We start from the raw sequence: 21,499 nt of genomic DNA, 5'->3' as shown, positions 1-21,499 counted from the left end.
GTTTTAGAATTGATGTTATGGTGCTTTTTTTCTCTTCTTTTTTTCCCCTTGCTCTGGTACCCTCATGCATTACTGACATGTTAAGATATCAGCCTGTACAAAAAATTTTAAACAAATTTGACCTAAGTACTTGTTTCCTTTAAAATAATTTTGGCTCATCCTTTTTTAGTGTTATTTTTGTATTTTTATGTTTTCAATTTCCTTGTCTGTTATTATTACTCCTGGTAATTTTATCATTTTCTTCTTATTTCAATTTATTTATTCTTAATTTAAAAAAAAAAAATTGTATATTAAGTCTGTCTATTTCTGTTTTGCCATGTGTCTCTTGAATGATATATATATTTTTTATTATTATTAGTATTATTATTATTATTATTAGTATTATTATTATCAATAATAATAATAATAATCATGAACCATTATTATTTGTTGATGAACAGAGGGGTCCAAGATAAATGAAGGTGAATCTAACAACACATACACAAGCTATAAAACACGACAAAAGCAATAACATCCTCCTTTAAAGATAGCTAACCAAAAGCCAAGCTGGCACACCAGCTGAGCCATTTGACAGGACAGTAGTGGGAATAAACAGATACTAAGAGGCCAAATATCATTAGGTTGGATTGAACCACGATGAACCAGTCAAAACACGCAAAAGGAGTATTGCAAAATGTTGGATTTCTAGGAAATGATGTTGCAAAACTGCCACCACAACGATTTCCGCCCCTGCTATTGAATCAAGTTGCACATGCTGACTTTATTAGACTTGACTTTTATGAGACTGCGTATCACTTGGAAATGTCATCTTGACAAAATTTAGATTTATTTGAAAGTTTTATCATTGAGAAATACCATGTTTGTAGGAAGCTTCAGGAAAAGAGCTCCTCCTTTGGGAATTACAGATCTCATCTCTCTCCCCTCTCCTCCATTCCTGCCTTTTCCCTCCCTGCATCTCCTCTCTCTCCCCTCTTCTCCCCTCTTATTGTTCTCTCCCTCTATCTCAGGTAACTGCACTTGGGGAATGAACTGCAGGTTTATCCATCCTGGGGTGAATGACAAGGGGAACTACTCTCTCATCAGCAAGCCTGACCCTTTTTCTCCCAACGGGGGGGCCCCAGGAGGCCCACACCCCCTCATGCCCTCCAACCCCTGGGTATGAACTCCGCCCACCCCACGCCCTTCCTTACCCCACTCTGTGTTGTTGTGTTTGCCACTGTTTGTGCTTTGTACTAGTTTGTGTGCTCGTGCACAGTTAAGCAAGTGTGCTTGTACCTTTTGTAAGTGTGTGTATACTATACACATATATTTGCTTTTTAATTAGTATCTGTGTCTTAAAAAATGGCTGTGTGCTTTCATGTCATTAGTGTGCATGTGCATGTATGTGTGAGATTTTATCTGCTTATTTTGTATGTGTTTGTGTGTGTGTGTGTATTAGAATTTGTGTTGCATTTTATTTGTATCTGTGTATTGGTTTCGATGTGCTTGTATGTTTATTATATGCATTTGTTTTTGTGTGTTAAGTATTAGGGATGCAACTTGAAATTTAAATGCAGTATTTTAAGAGAACAATTGTTCACAAAATTCAGTATTTTACTGTATCAAAATAAATAGAACATGGATGCAGCTTAAGTTTTTCCTCAAAAGGTAAAGCACCACTTTGTTTAATATGTGTTTCTCCTGCTTGTAAGTGACACACTAGGGTGATGTTGATGTAAATGGGTCATCATGTTCAATGCGTTTTTGTTGAACATACAGAACATTGGCGAAGCAATGCTTGCACAGCAATGTTGTTTTAACCACCACTTTTTTCCCCCATCACTGCTGTTGTTAACACTAAATCCGTGATGCTTCCAAACAGCAGATTTGTTGGAGGATCCTCTAACTGTGTTTTGTCTCATGTATACTTTCCAAACTCACCAGTTTACTGGTGCTTCAGCTATATGCTGCACTTGCCACAACTTCACCTGTGTGAATAGTTCTGCCTGACTATTGATATAAATGACAGCAACATGAGTTAACTGATCTTTGTATTCCTTATTATTGGTGTAGAAATTGCCAATTTAAGCTTTACAAGACACAATTTTATGAGTGCCTATTTTGAAAACATAGTTTGACATAAAGTGATTTTTGAAGAAAGTGAACTGAACCATGGCTGGTGAATTGGTTTGGTTTATTTACATGAACTGTTGCATCCCTAGTGTGCACCTGTATGGTGGCTTGTTTTTTGTGCAGGTTTCTGTATTTGTGCCTGTATGTTATAATCATGTGTGTTTGTTATAGTACCTGTGTGATTGTATGCTATTAACGTGTGGATTTTAGTATCTGTCGGTTTGAATGTTATTGGTATGCATGTGTATCAATACTTGTGTGTTCTCTCTTCCAGGGAGGCCCCGCGGTTGAGGAGTTGCCCCCGCCGCCCCCACCTTTGGAGCCCCCAGTGGAGAGTGCTTGGGAGAGAGGGCTTCGCCACGCCAAAGAAGTACGCCCCATCCACGCCCCCCACCTGCCTGTCAAATTCGCCACACCGGTGTTGAACACATAAGACATATAGGATATGTACAGTAGAACTTCACATACAGAGTGGTTCTGAGATCAGCAATAGTATTTAACTTGGACAGTGAAGTTGAAATGAAGCCATTTTAATTTGTATCATTAATTGGAATACCTTATTATGAACTGGCTCTCCTTTTGTAGCCATACATCTTTTCATAATTTAACAATCAATGATTGGACAAGCTCCAAGGTGGATCTCATTAGAGCATTTTTTTCTATTTTGCATTCACGAAAGACACTGCGTAATGATTACATGTTGGGGGAAAAAGTCTACCCACTAAAAAGCTTGCTTTCTGAAAAACAAAAGCAATGTGAGTTGAATTATCACTAAATGTGTCCAGACTTGCATTAGAATGTACTTTTTTATTTTTATTTTTTAATACTACGTTTGTTTTGCAAAATCATAAGAAGCAGCAGCATAATAACCCTGGCTGTAGTTCAAAACTGTTACAAAAAAGTGATACTTAATACTCTCAAAAGCAAAAACAATACAAACTGTTAGTTGAAACGTCATGAAGAATCTGTGTGTAGGTTACAGGGAAACTATTGAGCAAGAAAGGGGCTAGAGGAGATTGGCTAATACTTACTGGAGTTCACAGGGATGATTCAAGCTATATCATAAGACACAATACTGGGTACCTCATTCAGTTAAAGGAAAATTCCAGGCTAAAACAGTTTTGTCGTTAGTAAACATATAGCAGCAATGTGAGATTCATTCCAGGGGTTATGTAATATTTGCAATATATTGAACTTTTTTGTTATTTACAGTTTTTTTCAGTTGTTATCCTGTCAGGCTTCTTCTGGATCTGGCTTCAGTGTGTTATATTCCTACATTTTACCCAGAACTACTTTTGCCACTCCCTTTTGTGATAAGGGGCGTGGCATACAGCCAGCCTGCTAGATTGGCTGATATTGATATTTGCTAGCTAGCTAGTTGTATTTAGCTAAAAGACTAGAAGCAAAGTCGGAGATCATGGCCATGCCCCCAATCTCCCACAAAGCCACGCTGTTGCATTCTGGGCTATTGAGGCTGCTAGCATGGCAGAAATTGGTATGACCTGTTGATAAATGATCGATTTCTCTCAGTAGGAGTATTGATTTGCAGGCATTCATGGCAGAACCCCTGACTTGTTATCTTTAATGGGCTTAAATAAGTATCGGTTGGTAAATATACAGTTGGTGCTATAGCGAGTTGACGACGCGCTCTCCTTTAAAATCTAATTGTGCCTGCCGTGGCAATATCACTGCATGACCTCACATCATCTACAGAACTGCAGTATAACTGCAAAAAACTGAAATACTATACCAAATAGGAAAATAGGACCTGGGTTTCGTTTTACATTACCGTAATGCTGTCTTCGACCTCATTGATTAGTCAAGTGTCAAGTGATGAGGTTCCTTGATAGATTTATAAATTGTATTTAGTTATTTAGTCTGTAAAACTATAGGTCATAGCTTTCAAGTAAGATAGCGATTATGATTGTTAATTGTTCCGCATTGTGGTAGCGTTTTATTGCTAATGTTTGCTGCTTTGCATGGTAAATCATAGAAAGACATGATGCGTGTGAAATATCCTCATTATAAAATACCACTAACCTATTTAAAGATACTCAATTTCAAAAATAACATATATAACCGAAATACTTTGAGCAGTAGGCTAATACTTACATAGCAATGATGAAATCTTATCTGTTTTCAATAGATAGAGACAGAGACAGTAAATCAATGACATATTTCTGTATACTTCTGTCTTACACCAGAAAAGGATATCAGCTAGGTCTATCAGCAAACATATGGCTTAGCTATGCCCAGAAATCCTCAATAATAATAGTATTTTCCAAGATATTACAAATAATCGTTATCAACGTTTCGTTGGGTGCAGTGTATTTTACTGCTACCACATGTGAATGCGATGATAAGAAAACTTTCAATTGCGCTGACCAAAAAAATGCTATTCCAAAAGCAGAATTAGACATGTTATACATCGTTAGAAAGTTTATACTCTCACCTATTGAATAAATGGATCAAGCCAGACTGTACTAAAAAGGGCGACAACGCTGTAAACAACCCGTGTGGTATTACACACAGCTATATTGGAAGGTACCCACGCATCACAAATGCGCCCTCTCTAGAGCCGTTTGTCAGTTCTGGGCTACTGTAGAAACATTGCGGTGCAACATGGCGGCCTCTGTGGAAGAGGACCTGCTCCCTATGTAGATATAAAGGGCTCATTCTGAGGTAACGAAAACAGAACGATTCTTATTTTCATGGGATTATACGCAAATTAAAACATACCTATGAATATTATATTCCATTTCTACCAGGTCCGTTCCGCTAAATTCTACACACTGCACCTTTAAGGCACCATGCTGTTGTGCATGGATGAGTTACATTGTCTCAGACCTAATCCATACAATACCATCAGCAGCTGTGGTCGGTAGCTCCATAGGGGAATGTGTAATTGGCGATTGTGTTTCCCAGGGTATGAGGGTGTTCAGTCAGTTAGGGGTCCACGTTCATCGCTGTCTTGAAACCCCTGCTGGTTGATTCAGCACCTGTGAACTGCATGCAGAAGCCACATGTGAAAGGCCTTCCTCCGACTGTATAAGCTTAGGTATAGTCTGTGGTGTGAAAAGAAGCAGCTGGTGACACCACATGTTTTGGAGGATAATTGTAGATGTCTATATTAACCTGAATCGGGTGGGGGAAATTGATTAAAATCAGAAAAGAAAAGACTCACACTCACTTAGTGCTTCAAAAAAGAAATAATGCTGTTTATTTTACCACGTGAACATTGACTTTTCGACCACATTGGTCTCCCTCAGACCAGGTGTTTAAAAGCATGTCTTTTAACATGTTAACTTTTTAACATGGAGTAACTGTCTTTGTAAAACTCTTTATATTTACCCATTATTTATTTAGGTGAGTCCCATTGAAACCTCAGCTAAGGGAGTCTAGGCTTTTCATTGCTTCAAAGGGTGTCTGTCTCAATTTGCCTTGTTTTCCCTCGGGTTATTTTCATTTACATACTGGCCACTGATTGTTTACATTTGAACAGTGGATGCCCTCTTTTTGTGGAATGGCCTGTGTACTTGGCAGATACGAGACTCTGCAATGAGGGGGCGTCTGTTTTGCGTTGTCTTTTCCACATACGTCTGATGACGTGGTACGGGAGTGTGATAGCAGTGTACCCGATTGTTGACAGTCAAGTACAATAGAGGTGTCCATATATACAGTGTGACCTCCGAGATGCAAATACTTTGGGATTACAGGTCATTTGCAACTCTGAAAGCGATGTAAAAAATGCGCCAGTTTTAAGAATTCGCACCTTAAAATAACGATTTATTTGGAATTGGCTAATGTGCTTATTTTTAAATAGGCTGATCTCATTGTGGAGCTATTATCTTTAGCAGAAGATAACAACCCAAAATAATCAAGTGATTATATGCATTCTGTGTCTTGGCCATCTGATGCAAATTGTTTTCATTATTTTTATGGACTGATTTTGTTGCCTCCCCCCTTCTTTATATCAGTGTGCGTTAACTTGTGTCTGTCTCCTTTGTATTCTTTGTAATAGCTAAGACATTACCGTAACTAATTTTGGCGCAGTGTTAAGTTTTTTTTCCTCAGTGTAAAATGGAACTTGTTTTAGGTTAACGTTTGGCTGTGCCTCAGTAATAATAAAGTATTTTATGTTGTTCAGTTGCAATTGTTTGTCACTTCTGGTTTCAAACTGCATTTGGTTCGTCCTCCAAGAAGAGATTCTTTTCTATAATGTTCTATTGTACATCCTCTGAATATATACGCCCTCCCCCTTCCTCTCCAGGTTTTGAAGAAAGCCACCATACGCAAGGAGCAGGAGCCCGACTTGGAGGAGAAACGGTTCAATGTGACCATCGGCGAGGACGAGCGGGAGTTCGACAAAGAGAACGAGTTCTTCAGGGAGCGCAATTATCGCATCACCAGGGAGATCCGCGAGCCGGGGTCAGTACATCTGTCCTAACATAAGCCAACTAAGCTACCCGCAGCACTGCTGTCCATGACTTATTTACTCCACAAAAACCCCAATATAAGGCAACTAATCTGCTCCCAAAACAGGCTAATTAATCAACCCCATAATAAACCCAAAACAGGGCCACTGTTCAACCCAGCAGTGCCCAGATTTAAGTAATGGTGTAAATGATCCTTCTACTTTTCTTCTAAGGTTCCTTTATAAGGGTCAGCCGCTGAACTCTGTGATATGGAACGGATGCAACCGCCTGATTCTGTTGTCAAAGTTGCAGAAGTCAATGTGACTTCCAGTGCACTGCAACACTCAGTTTCCGCATAGGTTATAATGGTGAAACTGATGCCTTTTTCAAACTAAGCGGTTTACTGTCATATTTTCAACACAGTTATACCCATAACACATATAAGAATTGGAATTTATTTGTGATTTTTTTTCCCCCACGATTCAATAACAAAGTTGTAGTCGAGTTGTTTTACTCATCGGGGAATCAACACAAGACTCTGGTTGGTTGTACTGAACACCCGATAATGGCTAGCAGGTGGATTGTCTACCATCGTGCGGAGGCTGAACGAAATGTAATTACGACACCGCGTGAAGTAGTTGGAGCAAGCAGTGAATGACTCTTCTCGTTTGTGTCTGTCAGTCCACTCTCAGTTCTGCATTTTGTCAGAGCCCACTGAAGTAAAGTTAAATATCAATTTCGAGGGCGGTGTATTCTTTGAGATGTCATTCACAATAGGTCTTTTGTATATTTGTCTGTGGGTTTTGAATGAGGTATATTAGCAAGCATGAAGTAACACTGTTGTAAGTAAAGCGCTAAAACGATAAAACTTATATTGCTGTTTGTTACTTTGTAGGCTGAATACTACCACATCAGCATCACTAGGACTATGTACTTACAGCTGTGTGAATGTTATGCCATCTGAGCTGGTTTTGCTTGTTGTAAAGTACCTTTTCGATGGCAACTTCAAAGAGTTGATACGTCAAGTCGTATGTGTAATTAAGACGTATGAGATGATGAGTAAAACAACTGGACTAACTTAATCGAATCGTGTCAAGTAAAAGCACATATATGATCCTTATGCTTAGATATATTATAACTGGGCTGAAATGAAAATATGGCGGTAAACCCCTTAGTTTTGGTAGTTTCTTTATTGTAGCCTATATTGAAATTGAGGGTTGCGGTGCACTGACTGCCGTATTGGTTTCTGCAACTCCTGGCTCCTTTTGCCTACCCAGTTCCTATATACGCTCTCTGGGGTCGGCTTCCTTGTTGATTAGTGTGGCAGAGTTTTTTTGTGGAGTTTGCTTTGATTTGTGTACGAAGGCCGGGTGAATGTTCGGGAGTTTATGTTGTTTTGTTGTGTGTGCACGTGCCTGAGTGTGTTTTCTATCTGCAGCAATGAACCCTACCCGGAGTACTATGACTATGAAATGGAGGCTTTCTGGAGAGGAGGTCAATATGAGAACTTTAGAGTACAGTACACAGAAACTCCCCTGCCCTACCATTATAACGTAAGTACGCATTTATACGTATGCACACACGTGATCAGACATGTGTGTTGCATGTGAACACTCACACACGCACAGATGTATGTGCAAACATACCAAACCTGGGTCAGATACATATTTGAAATCCTCCAACTCTCGTTGTTGGTAAAATTTGAAAACCCTTCCACAGAGCCTGAAGTATTTTAAACTGACCACAACATATTGTCATGTGCAGGGCTTGGGAGTAAGGTATATTCTTATCTTCCCCCCCAGGCCACTGACTTCTGTAGGTTTTCTTTGGTACTGATTTGACTTTAACATCAGCTAGATCATTATTAGTTACCTTTGATAAGCATTGTCTTTGGCTTTAATACGCACAAGAAGTCGAAATTAATGCAACACCATTGACAGATTTAGCTAAGATTTCTTAAGTTTGTAAATGATGGTCATTTCTGCCTGTCAGTCCTCCTGTATTTCACACAGTAAATCAACACATTTATATCACTGCCATCAATGTTTCATAAAATTAGACAAAATGTTGATACCGTTCATGGAGGCATCTGTAACCGATATTTTTTTTCTTTTGCTAAATGTTTATTTGAACTTCAGAAATATCTGCTCTAGAAGCATAAGGGTTATACATCTGACTTGTATCTAACAAATAAATAGGTAGATTGACACAGAAAATGCAAAAACAGCTATGTTGCTTTTTTAAAATCTGAAAGTAAAACAACAAATAAAAAATTTTCTACATGGGGCCTGCGGTGATGTGGGATTTACTGGGCTGTGTGGAAAATAAATTATTTGGACCACCTGGTCAGGCCTTGTCAAGCCCTCAGAATAATAATAGTATGCATGTCGACAAAGAAAGTCTCTTGCGCATAAAATATCACAATCCGATAATACAACCGAATTCTGTGTGTCTGTGTGCGTGTGTGTCTGTGTGCGTGTCTGCGTACGTGTGTGTGCGTGTCTGTACGTGCGTGCGTGCGTGTGTGTCTGTACGCGTGTGCATGCGCCCATTTCTCAGGAGCGGGACAGGGAGCGAGACAGACAGCGGGAGCGGGATCGCGAGAGAGAGAGGGAGCAGCGGGAGAGGGAGCGGCGTCAGCGCGAGCGGGAGAGGGAGAGAGAGAGGGAGCGGGAGAGGGAGAGGCAGCGCAGGAAGGAGGAGTGGGAGCGGGACCGCATCAAGAGAGAGGAGAAGGAGAGGCCGAGAGAGCGCCCCCTGCGGGAGCCACGAGAGAAGAAGGAAGACAAAGACAAACCCAAACCCAGATCCCCAGCTGCCCCGCCTCCCAGGTGAGTCATAAACCCCGCCCCCATGGAAGCCTTTAACTCCGCCCACCCATGTGTGGTCCAAGCTCACAGCCCAGGAGAGACGTAAACCACACCCAAAAAGATAATGTATAAGTGCTAAACATCATAGACCTTGGGAAGCAGTGTTGGTTGCATAGGTTGTGTTCAGATCTGATTTCCTTAATTGGATGCAAATTTTGTCTAATTGGATGTTTTGAATCCATACCATTTCCTTTTTGGCATGAAGAGCACTGTTTTTTTAAGGCCCCGCTCATTTTTACTCTGACTCCTGTGCATGATCTGATCATCATCATTCTTATTGGTTGGGTGGTTAGTCTGGAAGGAGCAAACATTATTGGCCGTAGAGATGGGTAAAAAAAAAAATCATAGTTTTAGTTTTACTTGCACTGGAGAGATATATTTTCAGTTATGTAGATCATTTTGGCGATGCTACATTGTTCTGAAAATCTGTTTTTATGCTGAAAATAAGAATTCAAAATTCCCTGTCAATATCAGCCTGTCCCAGCACAGATGATACGTGATGCATCTGTAACTTGTGAGTGACTGCATATATAGCGTGTAGTAGAGGTCGACTGATGAACAAGCACGGCCGTTTTGAAGGCATTTGACGATGTGCCGGGGTGGAGGTCGCTGATATAATTTGTTGTGCATGCACACCCTCCAGTGTCAAAATGAGTTTTTCTCCAGCCTTGTGACTGTTTAGCACCTTCTAAGCCTTCAGAAAGTTATGGGATGGGGAAAGTACGGTAGGCTATGCGTCTAACCCAATTTAAACATCTAGAATAATTTAAATGGTGCTGGAAATGTTTGTAAAAGTCTGTTCATTTTTATCATGTGATCTATAGCAGTAGCTAAGTATCAGCAACATATTCTTGGCATTCAACAGGGCTCCAGACTAACTTTTTACATTGGTTGCACTGGTGCGCCTAACTTTTCCATTTAGGTGCACCAGCGCATAATTTAGGTGCACCCTGTAGACGACCTCACACTCCTTCGTGGAAATGTCTGTATCTCCATCAATCATGAATGACATGTACACGTCAAATCCGCGATTTGAACAGACGTCTTTTTTTTCCCGAAGTGTCTGCGATCACCCCAATGAACTGGGCACAGGCAGTGTCGTTGCAGTAGTTTACATTTAACCCATTCTTTTTCATAAGGATGATCTGGGAGTTACATTTAGTAAAAGGTAGCACTTCTTTGGCTGCATTATAAGCCGTGTTAAATTTTATTATAATTTCTGACTCCTCACTGCTTCGGTTTGCCGTTGCCTGGCGCTGAAACGCTGCGGGGAGGGGGGGCTGCTCTGCCGACCACGCGCCTGCCACGGCACAGGACGCGTTTCTTGGAGACACCGTGCTTTTTTTAACGTTTCAGTTCGGAACGTCGATGCTCCCGACAGCAAAAGCGCCGTTCCCAGCCGCGCTTTGGCCGCACTCTTCGCAATAAATGAAATGCATAACGTTGGCCGTTTTATCGTGTCCGAGCCACGGAAATTGGACAAGCCATTCTTCGCGAAAGGCATGTATTATGGCCTTTTTGTATGTGGTAGGCTCTGGCTCTGGCTCTGGCTCTGGCTCAGAGTCAGATGAGGCCATCTCCGCCGAAGATGTTGGGTCGGTAGGCCTCTCGGGCGGGGACATGTGAAGCGGTACTCCGTGATTTTTCTGGATTGAAAACAGCAATTTTTCTGTCAGTCATTTTTAATTACCGTTATGTTTTAAGGTTGTGATGTTGCTTGAGGAAGAGTGCAGGGCACGGTTTCACACACACACTTGCCTTATTTTTTTTCCCCACCCACATTCAGCAAAGAAGGATATCAGGGTCGGATCCAGTCGGAGGCAGAGTAGGGGCGGGTCTTCGTAGAATGCCGGTGGGGAAAAAAATAATGCTACACGCATACACACACAGAGACAGGCCTGCTAAATGTCAGGCGCATCGTTGCGACCAATGAAAATGTTTAGTCGCTCTTGACAGATTTTTGGTCGCACTCTGGAGCCTTGTTCAAGCATTTACAAATGGCCACACTGGAAATGTTAACCTGTGAGTGATGATTCCCTGGTACATTTCATTGATTGGCTACCTCATTCAGACAACGTAAAAAGGGAAATTATTGCTAAAAAGGGAAATTATTGCTTTTAATAATGCAGGCCAAAATACCACCCCTGTAGGGATGGTCTAAATTTATTTTAAGCTTCATGATTTTACATAGTTCAGCTATTTGTAACTTTTTGGCTCTTATCCACTAGCCTCGTGTTTGAGCTAGCTGGTGGCTGCCTTGCTGACGTAAGCCAGCCTGGCACCTAAATTAAACATGCTATGAGTTCTGTAGTGTTAGCTTTTTTTTAGCCAGCATAGCATAGCCTGCTTTGTTGGTTATTCAAGTTTGCATAATCAACCCATATGAGCACAGTATATTTGGAATACTGTCCAGCTGTTTCATCAGTCGGTGAAATATTGATATTTATTCATTTAATCGTTTCTTATCTGACTTATTTTTTTGGCTGGACCGCAACAGCGGGGCCAGCCCTACAAACGCGAATGTCTGTGACTGAGTGACTGAGTGTTCTGACTGAGTGATAAAGTTACACCATTGGCTGGCCGGATCCCGTGTGTTAGGTCCAGCCATATACTAGGTTTTAGGGGAGGGTCAGGGAAGCAATGGAAGACTGTGCCAGAGTGCACACTACTAAGAGTTTGTTAGTAAAAGCTTTTTGAGAGGATGAATAATTACTTTTGTTTGGCATGGATCCTTTTGAAGACTATATCGGGTGAGTTCCTTTAGACTTTGAATCCGTCATTATGCTGAGAAATAGCTAAACCATTTTTATTGATAGTATTTGAGTTTCTCTGCAAACGCGCAAACATGCTGGTATAATAAAACAATGATGGTAAATATACATTCACCGGCCACTTTATTAGGTACACCTGTTCAACCGCTCGTTAACACAAATATCTAATCAGCCAATCATGTGGCGGCAACTCAGTGCATTAAGGCATGTAGACATGGTCATGATGATCTGCTGAAGTTCAAACCAAGCATCAGAATGGGGAAGGAAGGTGATTTAAGTGACTTTGGTTGTCGGTGCCAGACGGGCTGGTTTGAGTATAGAGGGTATGCATTGACGTCACTTTCCCACCGGAATACCCCCCCTCAGTCGGGACTGAGTGGCAAAACATGTTGCGACATAGCTGGGTTTAGTAGAGGAAACTGCAAAACCGGGAGTAAAACAAACGATTATCTGCTTAAATTAAAGGCAGTTGGACTCGACAGTGATCCTTACAACTTTCCAAAGAACCAGTGGTCCATGGACATTCAACAAGAAATCGGAGCTATCTTTTTACAGACTGCCGAAAGCTAAAGAGAAGCAAATGCATTGCTGCAATTCGCAGAAACAACTAGAATCCAGGCACCGAAACGTGGATTTACGGTTGTTATTTTGTTTCAGGTATGTTGGATTTTTGGGTAAAATCATATCTTAATAATTTATATGCTTGGCTAGCTAACACTATCTAACCATCCCCCCTTTGTAGAACACAAGGCTCATCATCATGGATGTTTTTTTAATAAATGCTGACAAAAAAATTTACAGTTACACAGAATGTAAATGAAAGATGCTAAATATTTAATAGTAGTCAATACAGTACATAACTTAAGGTATGATTTTACCCAAAAATCCAACATACCTGACACAAAATGACAACCACAAATCCACGTTTCGGTGCCTGAATTCCAGTTGTTTCTGCGAATTGCAGCGATCCATTTGCTTCTCTTTTCTTTAGCTTTCGGCAGTCTGTAAAAAGCTCCGATTGCTTGTTGAGTCTATTTGTACAGTCAATCGCACAACAGCTGTTTCCCATTTCAGATGTGTTTTTTGTGTTTTCGCAGCATTCAAGCTGAACGCTAACGCTGCCGCTCATTAGTCTTTCTGCCACACAGTGGGTGTAACCGCAGTGACTTCCACTTACTGGGACGTCATGTGCATACTGTCTATTTCAGAAACTGCTGATCTACTGGGATTTTCACGCACAACCATCTCTAGGGTTTACAGAAAATGGTCTGAAAAAGAGAAAATATCCAGTGAGCAGCAGTTCTCTGGGCGAAAATGCCTTGTTGATGGCAGAGGTCAGAGGAGAATGGCCAGACTGGTTCGAGCTGATAGAAAGGCAACAGTAACTCGAATAACCACTCGTTACAACCGAGGTATGCAGAAGAGCATCTCTGAACGCACAACACAACCATTTTGTTCAGGACCAGTTTGTCGAATAGAAGACATCCGTGATCCTGACACTGACATTTAGCAGAATCTAGGGCCATTTAAGTACAGTAGTTGGTGTGAATTTTCATTTCTCACATGCAGTTTACACTTGGTACTTTCAACCTTTCACGAGAAAGTGCTTCATTTGCACATTCATTTGCGCATTAGGCTATAGAAACTTCAGGGGGCTCATTTATAAAATGAACTTGCGTGCATAGGTCAAGTGAAGTCCTGACGTAGAGTCACAGCTGTTTCGAGTCAAATCGAGTCATGTTGAAATTTTATAAATTGCTACTTTGGCGTGATTTTCTACGTACGCGCCACGCAGTTGATCTAAAATACGTTTTATAAATGAGGCCCCAGATGTAGTATGAAAGTTCACCGATGTCCTCTATTCTCTATTCTTGTAGCGAATAACGCCCAGGCCAGTTTAGAGAGAGCGTGCATGTGCATTTTGCGCTCGACTATGAGCAGCTTTTTTTTGTTCATTATAGGCAAATGATATTCGAATATATTCGAACGTTCCAAAGAACTTTCCAAAGAACCAGTGGTCCATGGACATTCAACAAGAAATCGGAGCTATCTTTTTACAGACTGCCGAAAGCTAAAGAGAAGCAAATGCATTGCTGCAATTCGCAGAAACAACTAGAATCCAGGCACCGAAACGTGGATTTACGGTTGTTATTTTGTTTCAGGTATGTTGGATTTTTGGGTAAAATCATATCTTAATAATTTATATGCTTGGCTAGCTAACACTATCTAACCATCCCCCCTTTGTAGAACACAAGGCTCATCATCATGGATGTTTTTTTAATAAATGCTGACAAAAAAATTTACAGTTACACAGAATGTAAATGAAAGATGCTAAATATTTAATAGTAGTCAATACAGTACATAACTTAAGGTATGATTTTACCCAAAAATCCAACATACCTGACACAAAATGACAACCACAAATCCACGTTTCGGTGCCTGAATTCCAGTTGTTTCTGCGAATTGCAGCGATCCATTTGCTTCTCTTTTCTTTAGCTTTCGGCAGTCTGTAAAAAGCTCCGATTGCTTGTTGAGTCTATTTGTACAGTCAATCGCACAACAGCTGTTTCCCATTTCAGATGTGTTTTTTGTGTTTTCGCAGCATTCAAGCTGAACGCTAACGCTGCCGCTCATTAGTCTTTCTGCCACACAGTGGGTGTAACCGCAGTGACTTCCACTTACTGGGACGTCATGTGCATACTGTCTATTTCAGAAACTGCTGATCTACTGGGATTTTCACGCACAACCATCTCTAGGGTTTACAGAAAATGGTCTGAAAAAGAGAAAATATCCAGTGAGCAGCAGTTCTCTGGGCGAAAATGCCTTGTTGATGGCAGAGGTCAGAGGAGAATGGCCAGACTGGTTCGAGCTGATAGAAAGGCAACAGTAACTCGAATAACCACTCGTTACAACCGAGGTATGCAGAAGAGCATCTCTGAACGCACAACACAACCATTTTGTTCAGGACCAGTTTGTCGAATAGAAACATCCGTGATCTGACATGACATTTAGCAAATCTAGGGCCATTTAAGTACAGTAGTTGGTGTGAATTTCATTTACATGCAGTTTACACTTGTATTAACTTACGAGAAATGTCATTGCACATCATTGCGCATTAGCTATAAAACTTCAGGGGGCTCATTTTAAAATGAACTTGCGTGCATAGGTCAGTGAATCCTGACGTAGAGTACAGCTTTCGAGTCGAATCAGACTTTGATTTTTATAAATTCTATTTGCGTATTCTACGTACGCGCCACGCGTTGATTAAATGTTTTTTAAATGGGCCAGATGTAGTATGAAGTCACCGTGTCCTCTATTCTCTATCTTGTACGCAGATCAACGCCAGGCCAGTTTAGAGAGCGTGATGTGATTTTGCGCTCGCTATAGCACTTTTTTTTTCATAAGGCTGATACGAATATATTCGAACGTTCCAAAGACTTTAGAACAGGGCATGGCATATCAAGAATGAGCTATCTTTTACAGACTGCCGAAGCAAAGAAGCAAAGCAATTTGATTCGCAGAACAACTAGAACACGACCGAAAGGATTAGGTTTTATTTGTTTAGGATGTTGATATTTTTGGTATCAATCTTAAATTTATTTGCTACTACACTATTAAACTCCCCTTTTAACAAGGCATCAATGATGTTTTTAATAATGTGACAAAAATTTAATTACAAGCATGATGAGATGCTAAATATATATAATCAAAAGCAATAATATAAGGTAGATTTACCAAATCCACTACGAACCATGCACAAAACCATTGTGCCTGAATTCCAGTTGTTTTGCAATTGCAGGCCATTTCTTTCTTTCTTAGCTTCGGCAGTTCTGTAAAAATCCATTTTTGAGTCATGTAAGTAGCACAAAGCTGTTTCCATTTCAGATGTGATTTTTTGGTTTTCGCAGCATCAAGTGAACGTAGTGCCGCTATTAGTCTTTCTGCAACATGTTAACCAGTGGCTTCCACTTACTGGACTCAGCATCGTCTATTTCAGAAATGCTGATCAGGGATTTTCACCAACATCTTAGTTTAGAAAATGGTCTGAAAGGAAAATTCCAGGAAGAGTTCTCTGGGCAAAATGCCTTGTTGTGGAGAGGTAGAGAGATGCAACTGGTCGGCATACTTGAAAGGTAATTACCAATAAACCACTACACCAAGAACCAGAGAAACTTTGAAGCACAACAACCATTTTTTCAGGGTTTTGCGAATGCATGCGATCCGATGCATTTGCGTCTGCCTTTTAAGTCTAGTTGGTGTGAATTCATTTCTCCATGCAGTTTACACTTGTACTTTCAACCTTTCACGAGAAGTGCTTTTTGCCATTCATTTGGCATAGGCTATGAAACTCAGGGGCTCATTATAAATGAACTTGGTGCATAGGTCAGTGAATCCGACGTAGGCAAGCTTTCAGTCAATCAGTCATGTTGAAATTTATAAATTGCTACTTGGCTATTTTCTAGTACGCCAGAGTTGAAAAAACGTTTTATAATGAGGCCCGAGTATATGAAAGTTCACCGATGTCTCTATTCTCTATCTTGTAGCGAATAGCCCAGGCCAGTTAGAAGCAGCGTCATGTGCATTTTGCGCTCGACTATGAGCAGCTTTTTTTTGTTCATTATAGGCAAATGATATTCGAATATATTCGAACGTTAACTAATTACAAAAGCTAATATTTGAACTGAATTTCATGGCACTTTTTACAGCCTTACTGCCAAGTGTAATTGGCACATATAGGCTGCTTGGCTTGGCTTTCATGCTCATGAAACTGTCTGTTGGCTCTGGAAGGAGCCCCTGGCCAAAGTGTGTGTGATACGTTTGGAAATTAGGTCAATATCATTATAAAGTGCTGAACTGAAATGGCTGGGTTCACCGGTTCTCATAGAGGGAATTCCCAGGCCGTAGGCGGGATATTAATTTCCTTGAAATTGTGCCTGACTGCAGAGTAGGTTTATTTTTTTTTAGGTAGGTGTATGGCGGTTACTTTCTGTGGCTTGATCTCCAGGAAGAAGATTTTGGTTTTTTTTTTTTTGTCAGGGAATGTGGTCTGATAGGAAAATTGATTTTTGCTCGACTTTGGCACTCCAGGAAGTAGCATTGGCTGACATATTCTGCCTCTGTCAGGTTTGTCGGGCAATAAAATCACTGCCGGAGAAGCCCAGTGCTAGGTTATCTGAGAGACAACGTGTAGTGTTAAACAACACTGGGATACCTACTGAGTTTTTTTTGTTGGTCTTGTGGCAAAGTGTTTGCTTTATGCAGCAGAAGCCAGTGTTCTGTCCTCCTCGGTTTGGAAGTCCCTGTTCTATGGTGTGGAACCCTGTGCACTATGGTTTGGAAGCCTCTCTTCTATGGTTTGAAGCCAATGTTCTATGCTGTGATAGCCTGTGCTCTGTGGCTTGGAAAGCCCTGTTCTGTAGTTTGGAAGCAAATTATCTATAGTGTGATAGTCTGTGGACCTTGGTTTGGAAGCCCCTGCTGTATGGTGTGGACCCCTGTGTTCTACGGTTTGGAAGCCTCTGTTCTATAGTTTGAGAGAAAATGTTCTATGCTGTGATAGCCTGTGCTCTGTGGGTTGGAGTGACCAGTTCTATAGTTTGGAAGTGAATTATCTATAGTGTGATAGTCTGTGGTCCTTGGTTTGGAAGCCCCTGTTCTATGGTGTGGAACCCTGTGCTCTATGGTTTGGAAGCCTCTGTTCTATAGTGTGGTATATAGTGTATAGTGTTCTAAAAGGCCATTACAGTGGTGTAACAGGCTTTCAGGTCCGTTATACTTGGGCTATCAAAGAGATGAACCTGCATGTTTATTCGCCTTTTTGGGCAGGTTTGTTAAGCATTGCTCTTACTGACATACATCATTTCCTTTTGCTTGGTATGTCATTGCATTACTCCGCTTGTAACAGGCAAGCTTGTCCACCATGAAGCTGACGGTCCAAAATAACAGCTAGAGATATTTATACCGTCTTTCTCTGAGGAGGGGTTGGAATGACATGAATTGTTTCCCCGCCTTCAGTGAGGTGCTTGGAATGCCATTGTCTCGAGCCTTAGGCCTGGACTACAAATTGGGCATCATCAGCACACCGTAGCCGAACCTCGGCGTGTGAAATGAGCAGCTCACACAATGTGATTGAGGTCATGCGATGAAATCACTTGACAAGGTTAAAGATTTGCTGTTGGCATCAGCCAAGTAAACCTGTGGGTTAAAATGTGACTCCTGTGGCTAACCATTCGGAATTCGGTTCGGACATTGATCACACCTTGATTTGAAAATGGAGAAAATGTAATGGAGAAATTCTCTTTTTGCCAGCTTTTGTTCAGAAAGAGTGGGTTCTCAAGTGGGCACTGAAAGTCACTGCACAGGTCTTTGTCCCGACAGGAAACGGATGTTTGCTTAAGAGCTCTATCTGGCCATCACACCTTCCCCACGCTGGGTCATTCGTCTAAAAGACTCTTTTTTTCCCCCTCCGTTCAATTGACTACAGCTCTGCCCTCTTATATGGACATACTGACATTCAACTGCTGTGATACACAGATTAGGAGTTTCCATGCATCCTGTTTGCCCGTTACAAGCCAACCTGAAACGGAGGCTCCGATTTGTAGTTCCTCTCCCATTACTCTGTACACCTGTAGTGATGCTGGAGAGATAAAATTATAAGGCTGCCATCAGCACATTTTTTACCGGTGATATGCCATAAATCTTTTCATCTCAGCCTCATCTGAATTAAATACCGGTGCTTTGTGAGTTGGAACTATTAACAGTGTCTGTTTATCTTTGACTACCAGTTATGGCACGCGTGATTTCATGCTCTCAATGGGTGATTAGTCATGCATTGTAAAGGGGGCACGGTTTTGAAAAATGCTCTTCTGCAGGAAAGAAATGCTCCTGAACTCTTCACTGGGGGAACACTGTTGCGTTTCCCATGTGTTTTTGTTCACTGTGTGTATAGTAGTTGTAGCATATATAAATATAATTTGTTGCATCCGTCCATCATATTTGTGTTGCCATCACCACAGCTGTAAAAAAAAGAATATTGACCCCAGTCCTGATCAGAGATAATGGGAGTGTCGTGGTTCATGAACTGCACCTATAACTAAGGTTGCATGTTTCATTCTCACTGTGAGGCACTGCCATTGTGGCCTTGTTCAAGACACTTAATCTGAATTGCTCAGGAAGTGTGGATGTGTATTTAATTGTATTGTATAATTGTATAAACAAAAAAAACCACAGTGAGAAAGTTCACTAGATAAGTAAAGTAGAATTTAGAAAGTTCACTCTGGCGGCAGTGTAGTATAATGGGAAGGAGCTAGACTTGTGACCTAAAGGTCACAGGTTCGATTCCCAGGTAGGACACTGCTGTTGTACCCATGAGCAACGTACTTAACCTGCATTGCTTCAGTATATATCCAGCTGCATAAATGCAACGTAAATGCAGTAGGGCTGGGCTATATGGACAAAACCAAATATCATGATATTTTTGACCAAATACCTCGATATCAATATTGTGATGATATTGTGGGGATGACTATTGGTACTTTCACAAAATTACACAATGAGATTTTTGATAAATAATCATCAGTAATGCCTATGTAATAACTAAGTGAGTAAAGGGAAATAATAGAACTGCTAGAACAGTCAGGTAAGTTCAGAAAATTACACCACTTTACTGTGATGCTGCCTTTAAAACCAGGAAAAGACAACACTTATGCCATATCACGATATTGCGATATAGGCTACAAAATCCCAGATGATATGTAGTCTCATATCACGATATCAGTATAATATCGATATATTGCCCAGCCCTAAAATGCAGTGTAAAAAGTTGTGTAAGTTGCTCTGGATAAGAGCGTCTGTTCAAAGCTTGTAATGTAATGTAGTACGTGTCTACTGAAAGCCTATATTTAAACCTAACTTTGTGGGTTAAATGGGAGGGGGGTGGTGGTCCAGGCTCTTTGGACTTTATCTCCCCTTCCCCATTCTCAGGGTAGAAGTCGGGTTTGTCGGGCAGGTTTGCTGTGCAGTGTCTAAAAAAAGACTGTGTTTTATACCCAGGCTGCAGGAGGGAGGAGTCAGTCTTGCATCACACCTGGAGTTCTGCCAAAAATGAGATTACAGATGCTTTTATGAACTTTTATGACTAACTGCTTGTACACATTGTAGAGAGTAGGGGTACGGGTTGTTTATTTTTGTTCACGCCTCTGGAATGTGTCCCCCTCCCATTTGTATTTTTCCCCTAGGTGCTCATTGTCGTTCACGTTTGGCTGACTCACCTTGGCCCACATGGCTGCTAGGAGGCGGTGACCTCACACGTTTGCTGTTTTGAGTTACGATGTAATCGACAAGCCTCTGCTCTGCCCCTGCCCCGCCCCATCAATTCCCCGGTGAAAATAAGACACCTTTCTTCAGAAAGAGTGGGAAGGGAGAGGTGTTGGTGCAATCGTGTATGTTTCAGGAAGCAAATGAAAGCATGTTTTTGGGCAGGGTATTTTGGAGGAGCAGATTCTTATCCACTGGAGGATAGGTTCCGATCATCAGGAAGTGTTTCCTGGGAAGCTGAAGGGGGATTTGACCCATTTATGTGCATATGATGAGGTCTTATTGTTACATTGTTTTCCCCCTTTGCCATCTGATTCAGCCAAAGCAGCTGAGGCTGAAACTTTACCCCCACAGGCAGGGATCTCCAACTTCAGGGGGCCATAACGATCGCTGGCTTTCAGTGTGTTACAAATTTCTATGAAACAGTTATTTATTTAAAATTTAAAATGTATTCCAAAAAAAATAAAAATGAATTATGCCTTAAACAGGTATGGTTTTGGCCTTAAACGACATAGCTTTTATGCCCGCTCTGACACCATTTAAGCGATTGATTGGCTGAAGTGTACACACCTGAACCTGTTTACACTGCAGCCTGCTACACTGGGCCAGACTTTGTGATCTCCGCTGTAGTGAGTTTGCGTTTGTCTCTAGGGTTTGTAGCGACGACTTGTCGGTTGCGCCGCTTCTGAGAGCCTAAATTAAGACGCTGGTAATTTATACCCAGTCCTTACCTTGGGGGCGGAGAGTGGTGAGGTCACGGCTGGGACATAGTCTGGTGAGGTGTTGCATCACGCCTGGAGTTCTGCCAAGATTCTCTCCAGAAGACTATGTCAACACACTAGAACGAGCAATCACGTTGGAGGGGAGTGGCTTGTGTGAGAGTGAAAGTCTTTGATCGCAGTTTGCCGATTGATGCTGATACAGCAGAGTTGGCTCTAGCTGGTGCCAGTGGGCCAGGAACTAGGAACCTATTGCGGAACTCGGGTCTAAATTAAGTTCCGGGGACTTTATTTTA

General features: G+C 41.2%; 1 protein-coding gene across 5 annotated transcripts in view; it reads left to right on the top strand.

Moving 5' to 3' along the window:
* Positions 1 to 21,499, top strand: part of zc3h18 (zinc finger CCCH-type containing 18) — a 58,946-nt gene that overhangs the window by 12,396 nt on the left and 25,051 nt on the right. For all 5 annotated transcript variants that reach the window (XM_064335508.1, XM_064335509.1, XM_064335511.1 and 2 more), the window contains exons 4-8: positions 1,008 to 1,156; positions 2,387 to 2,482; positions 6,383 to 6,540; positions 7,966 to 8,080; positions 9,087 to 9,358. In XM_064335508.1, coding sequence (XP_064191578.1) covers positions 1,008 to 1,156; positions 2,387 to 2,482; positions 6,383 to 6,540; positions 7,966 to 8,080; positions 9,087 to 9,358 — 790 coding nt within the window. The remainder of the gene's footprint in view (positions 1 to 1,007; positions 1,157 to 2,386; positions 2,483 to 6,382; positions 6,541 to 7,965; positions 8,081 to 9,086; positions 9,359 to 21,499) is intronic.

The sequence above is a fragment of the Anguilla rostrata genome, chromosome 5 (assembly GCF_018555375.3).
Source record: "Anguilla rostrata isolate EN2019 chromosome 5, ASM1855537v3, whole genome shotgun sequence".
NCBI classification, from domain to species: Eukaryota; Metazoa; Chordata; class Actinopteri; order Anguilliformes; family Anguillidae; genus Anguilla; species Anguilla rostrata.
The sequence above is the reverse complement of the archived record's forward strand: the minus strand, read 5'-3'. Positions and strand labels throughout refer to the sequence as shown.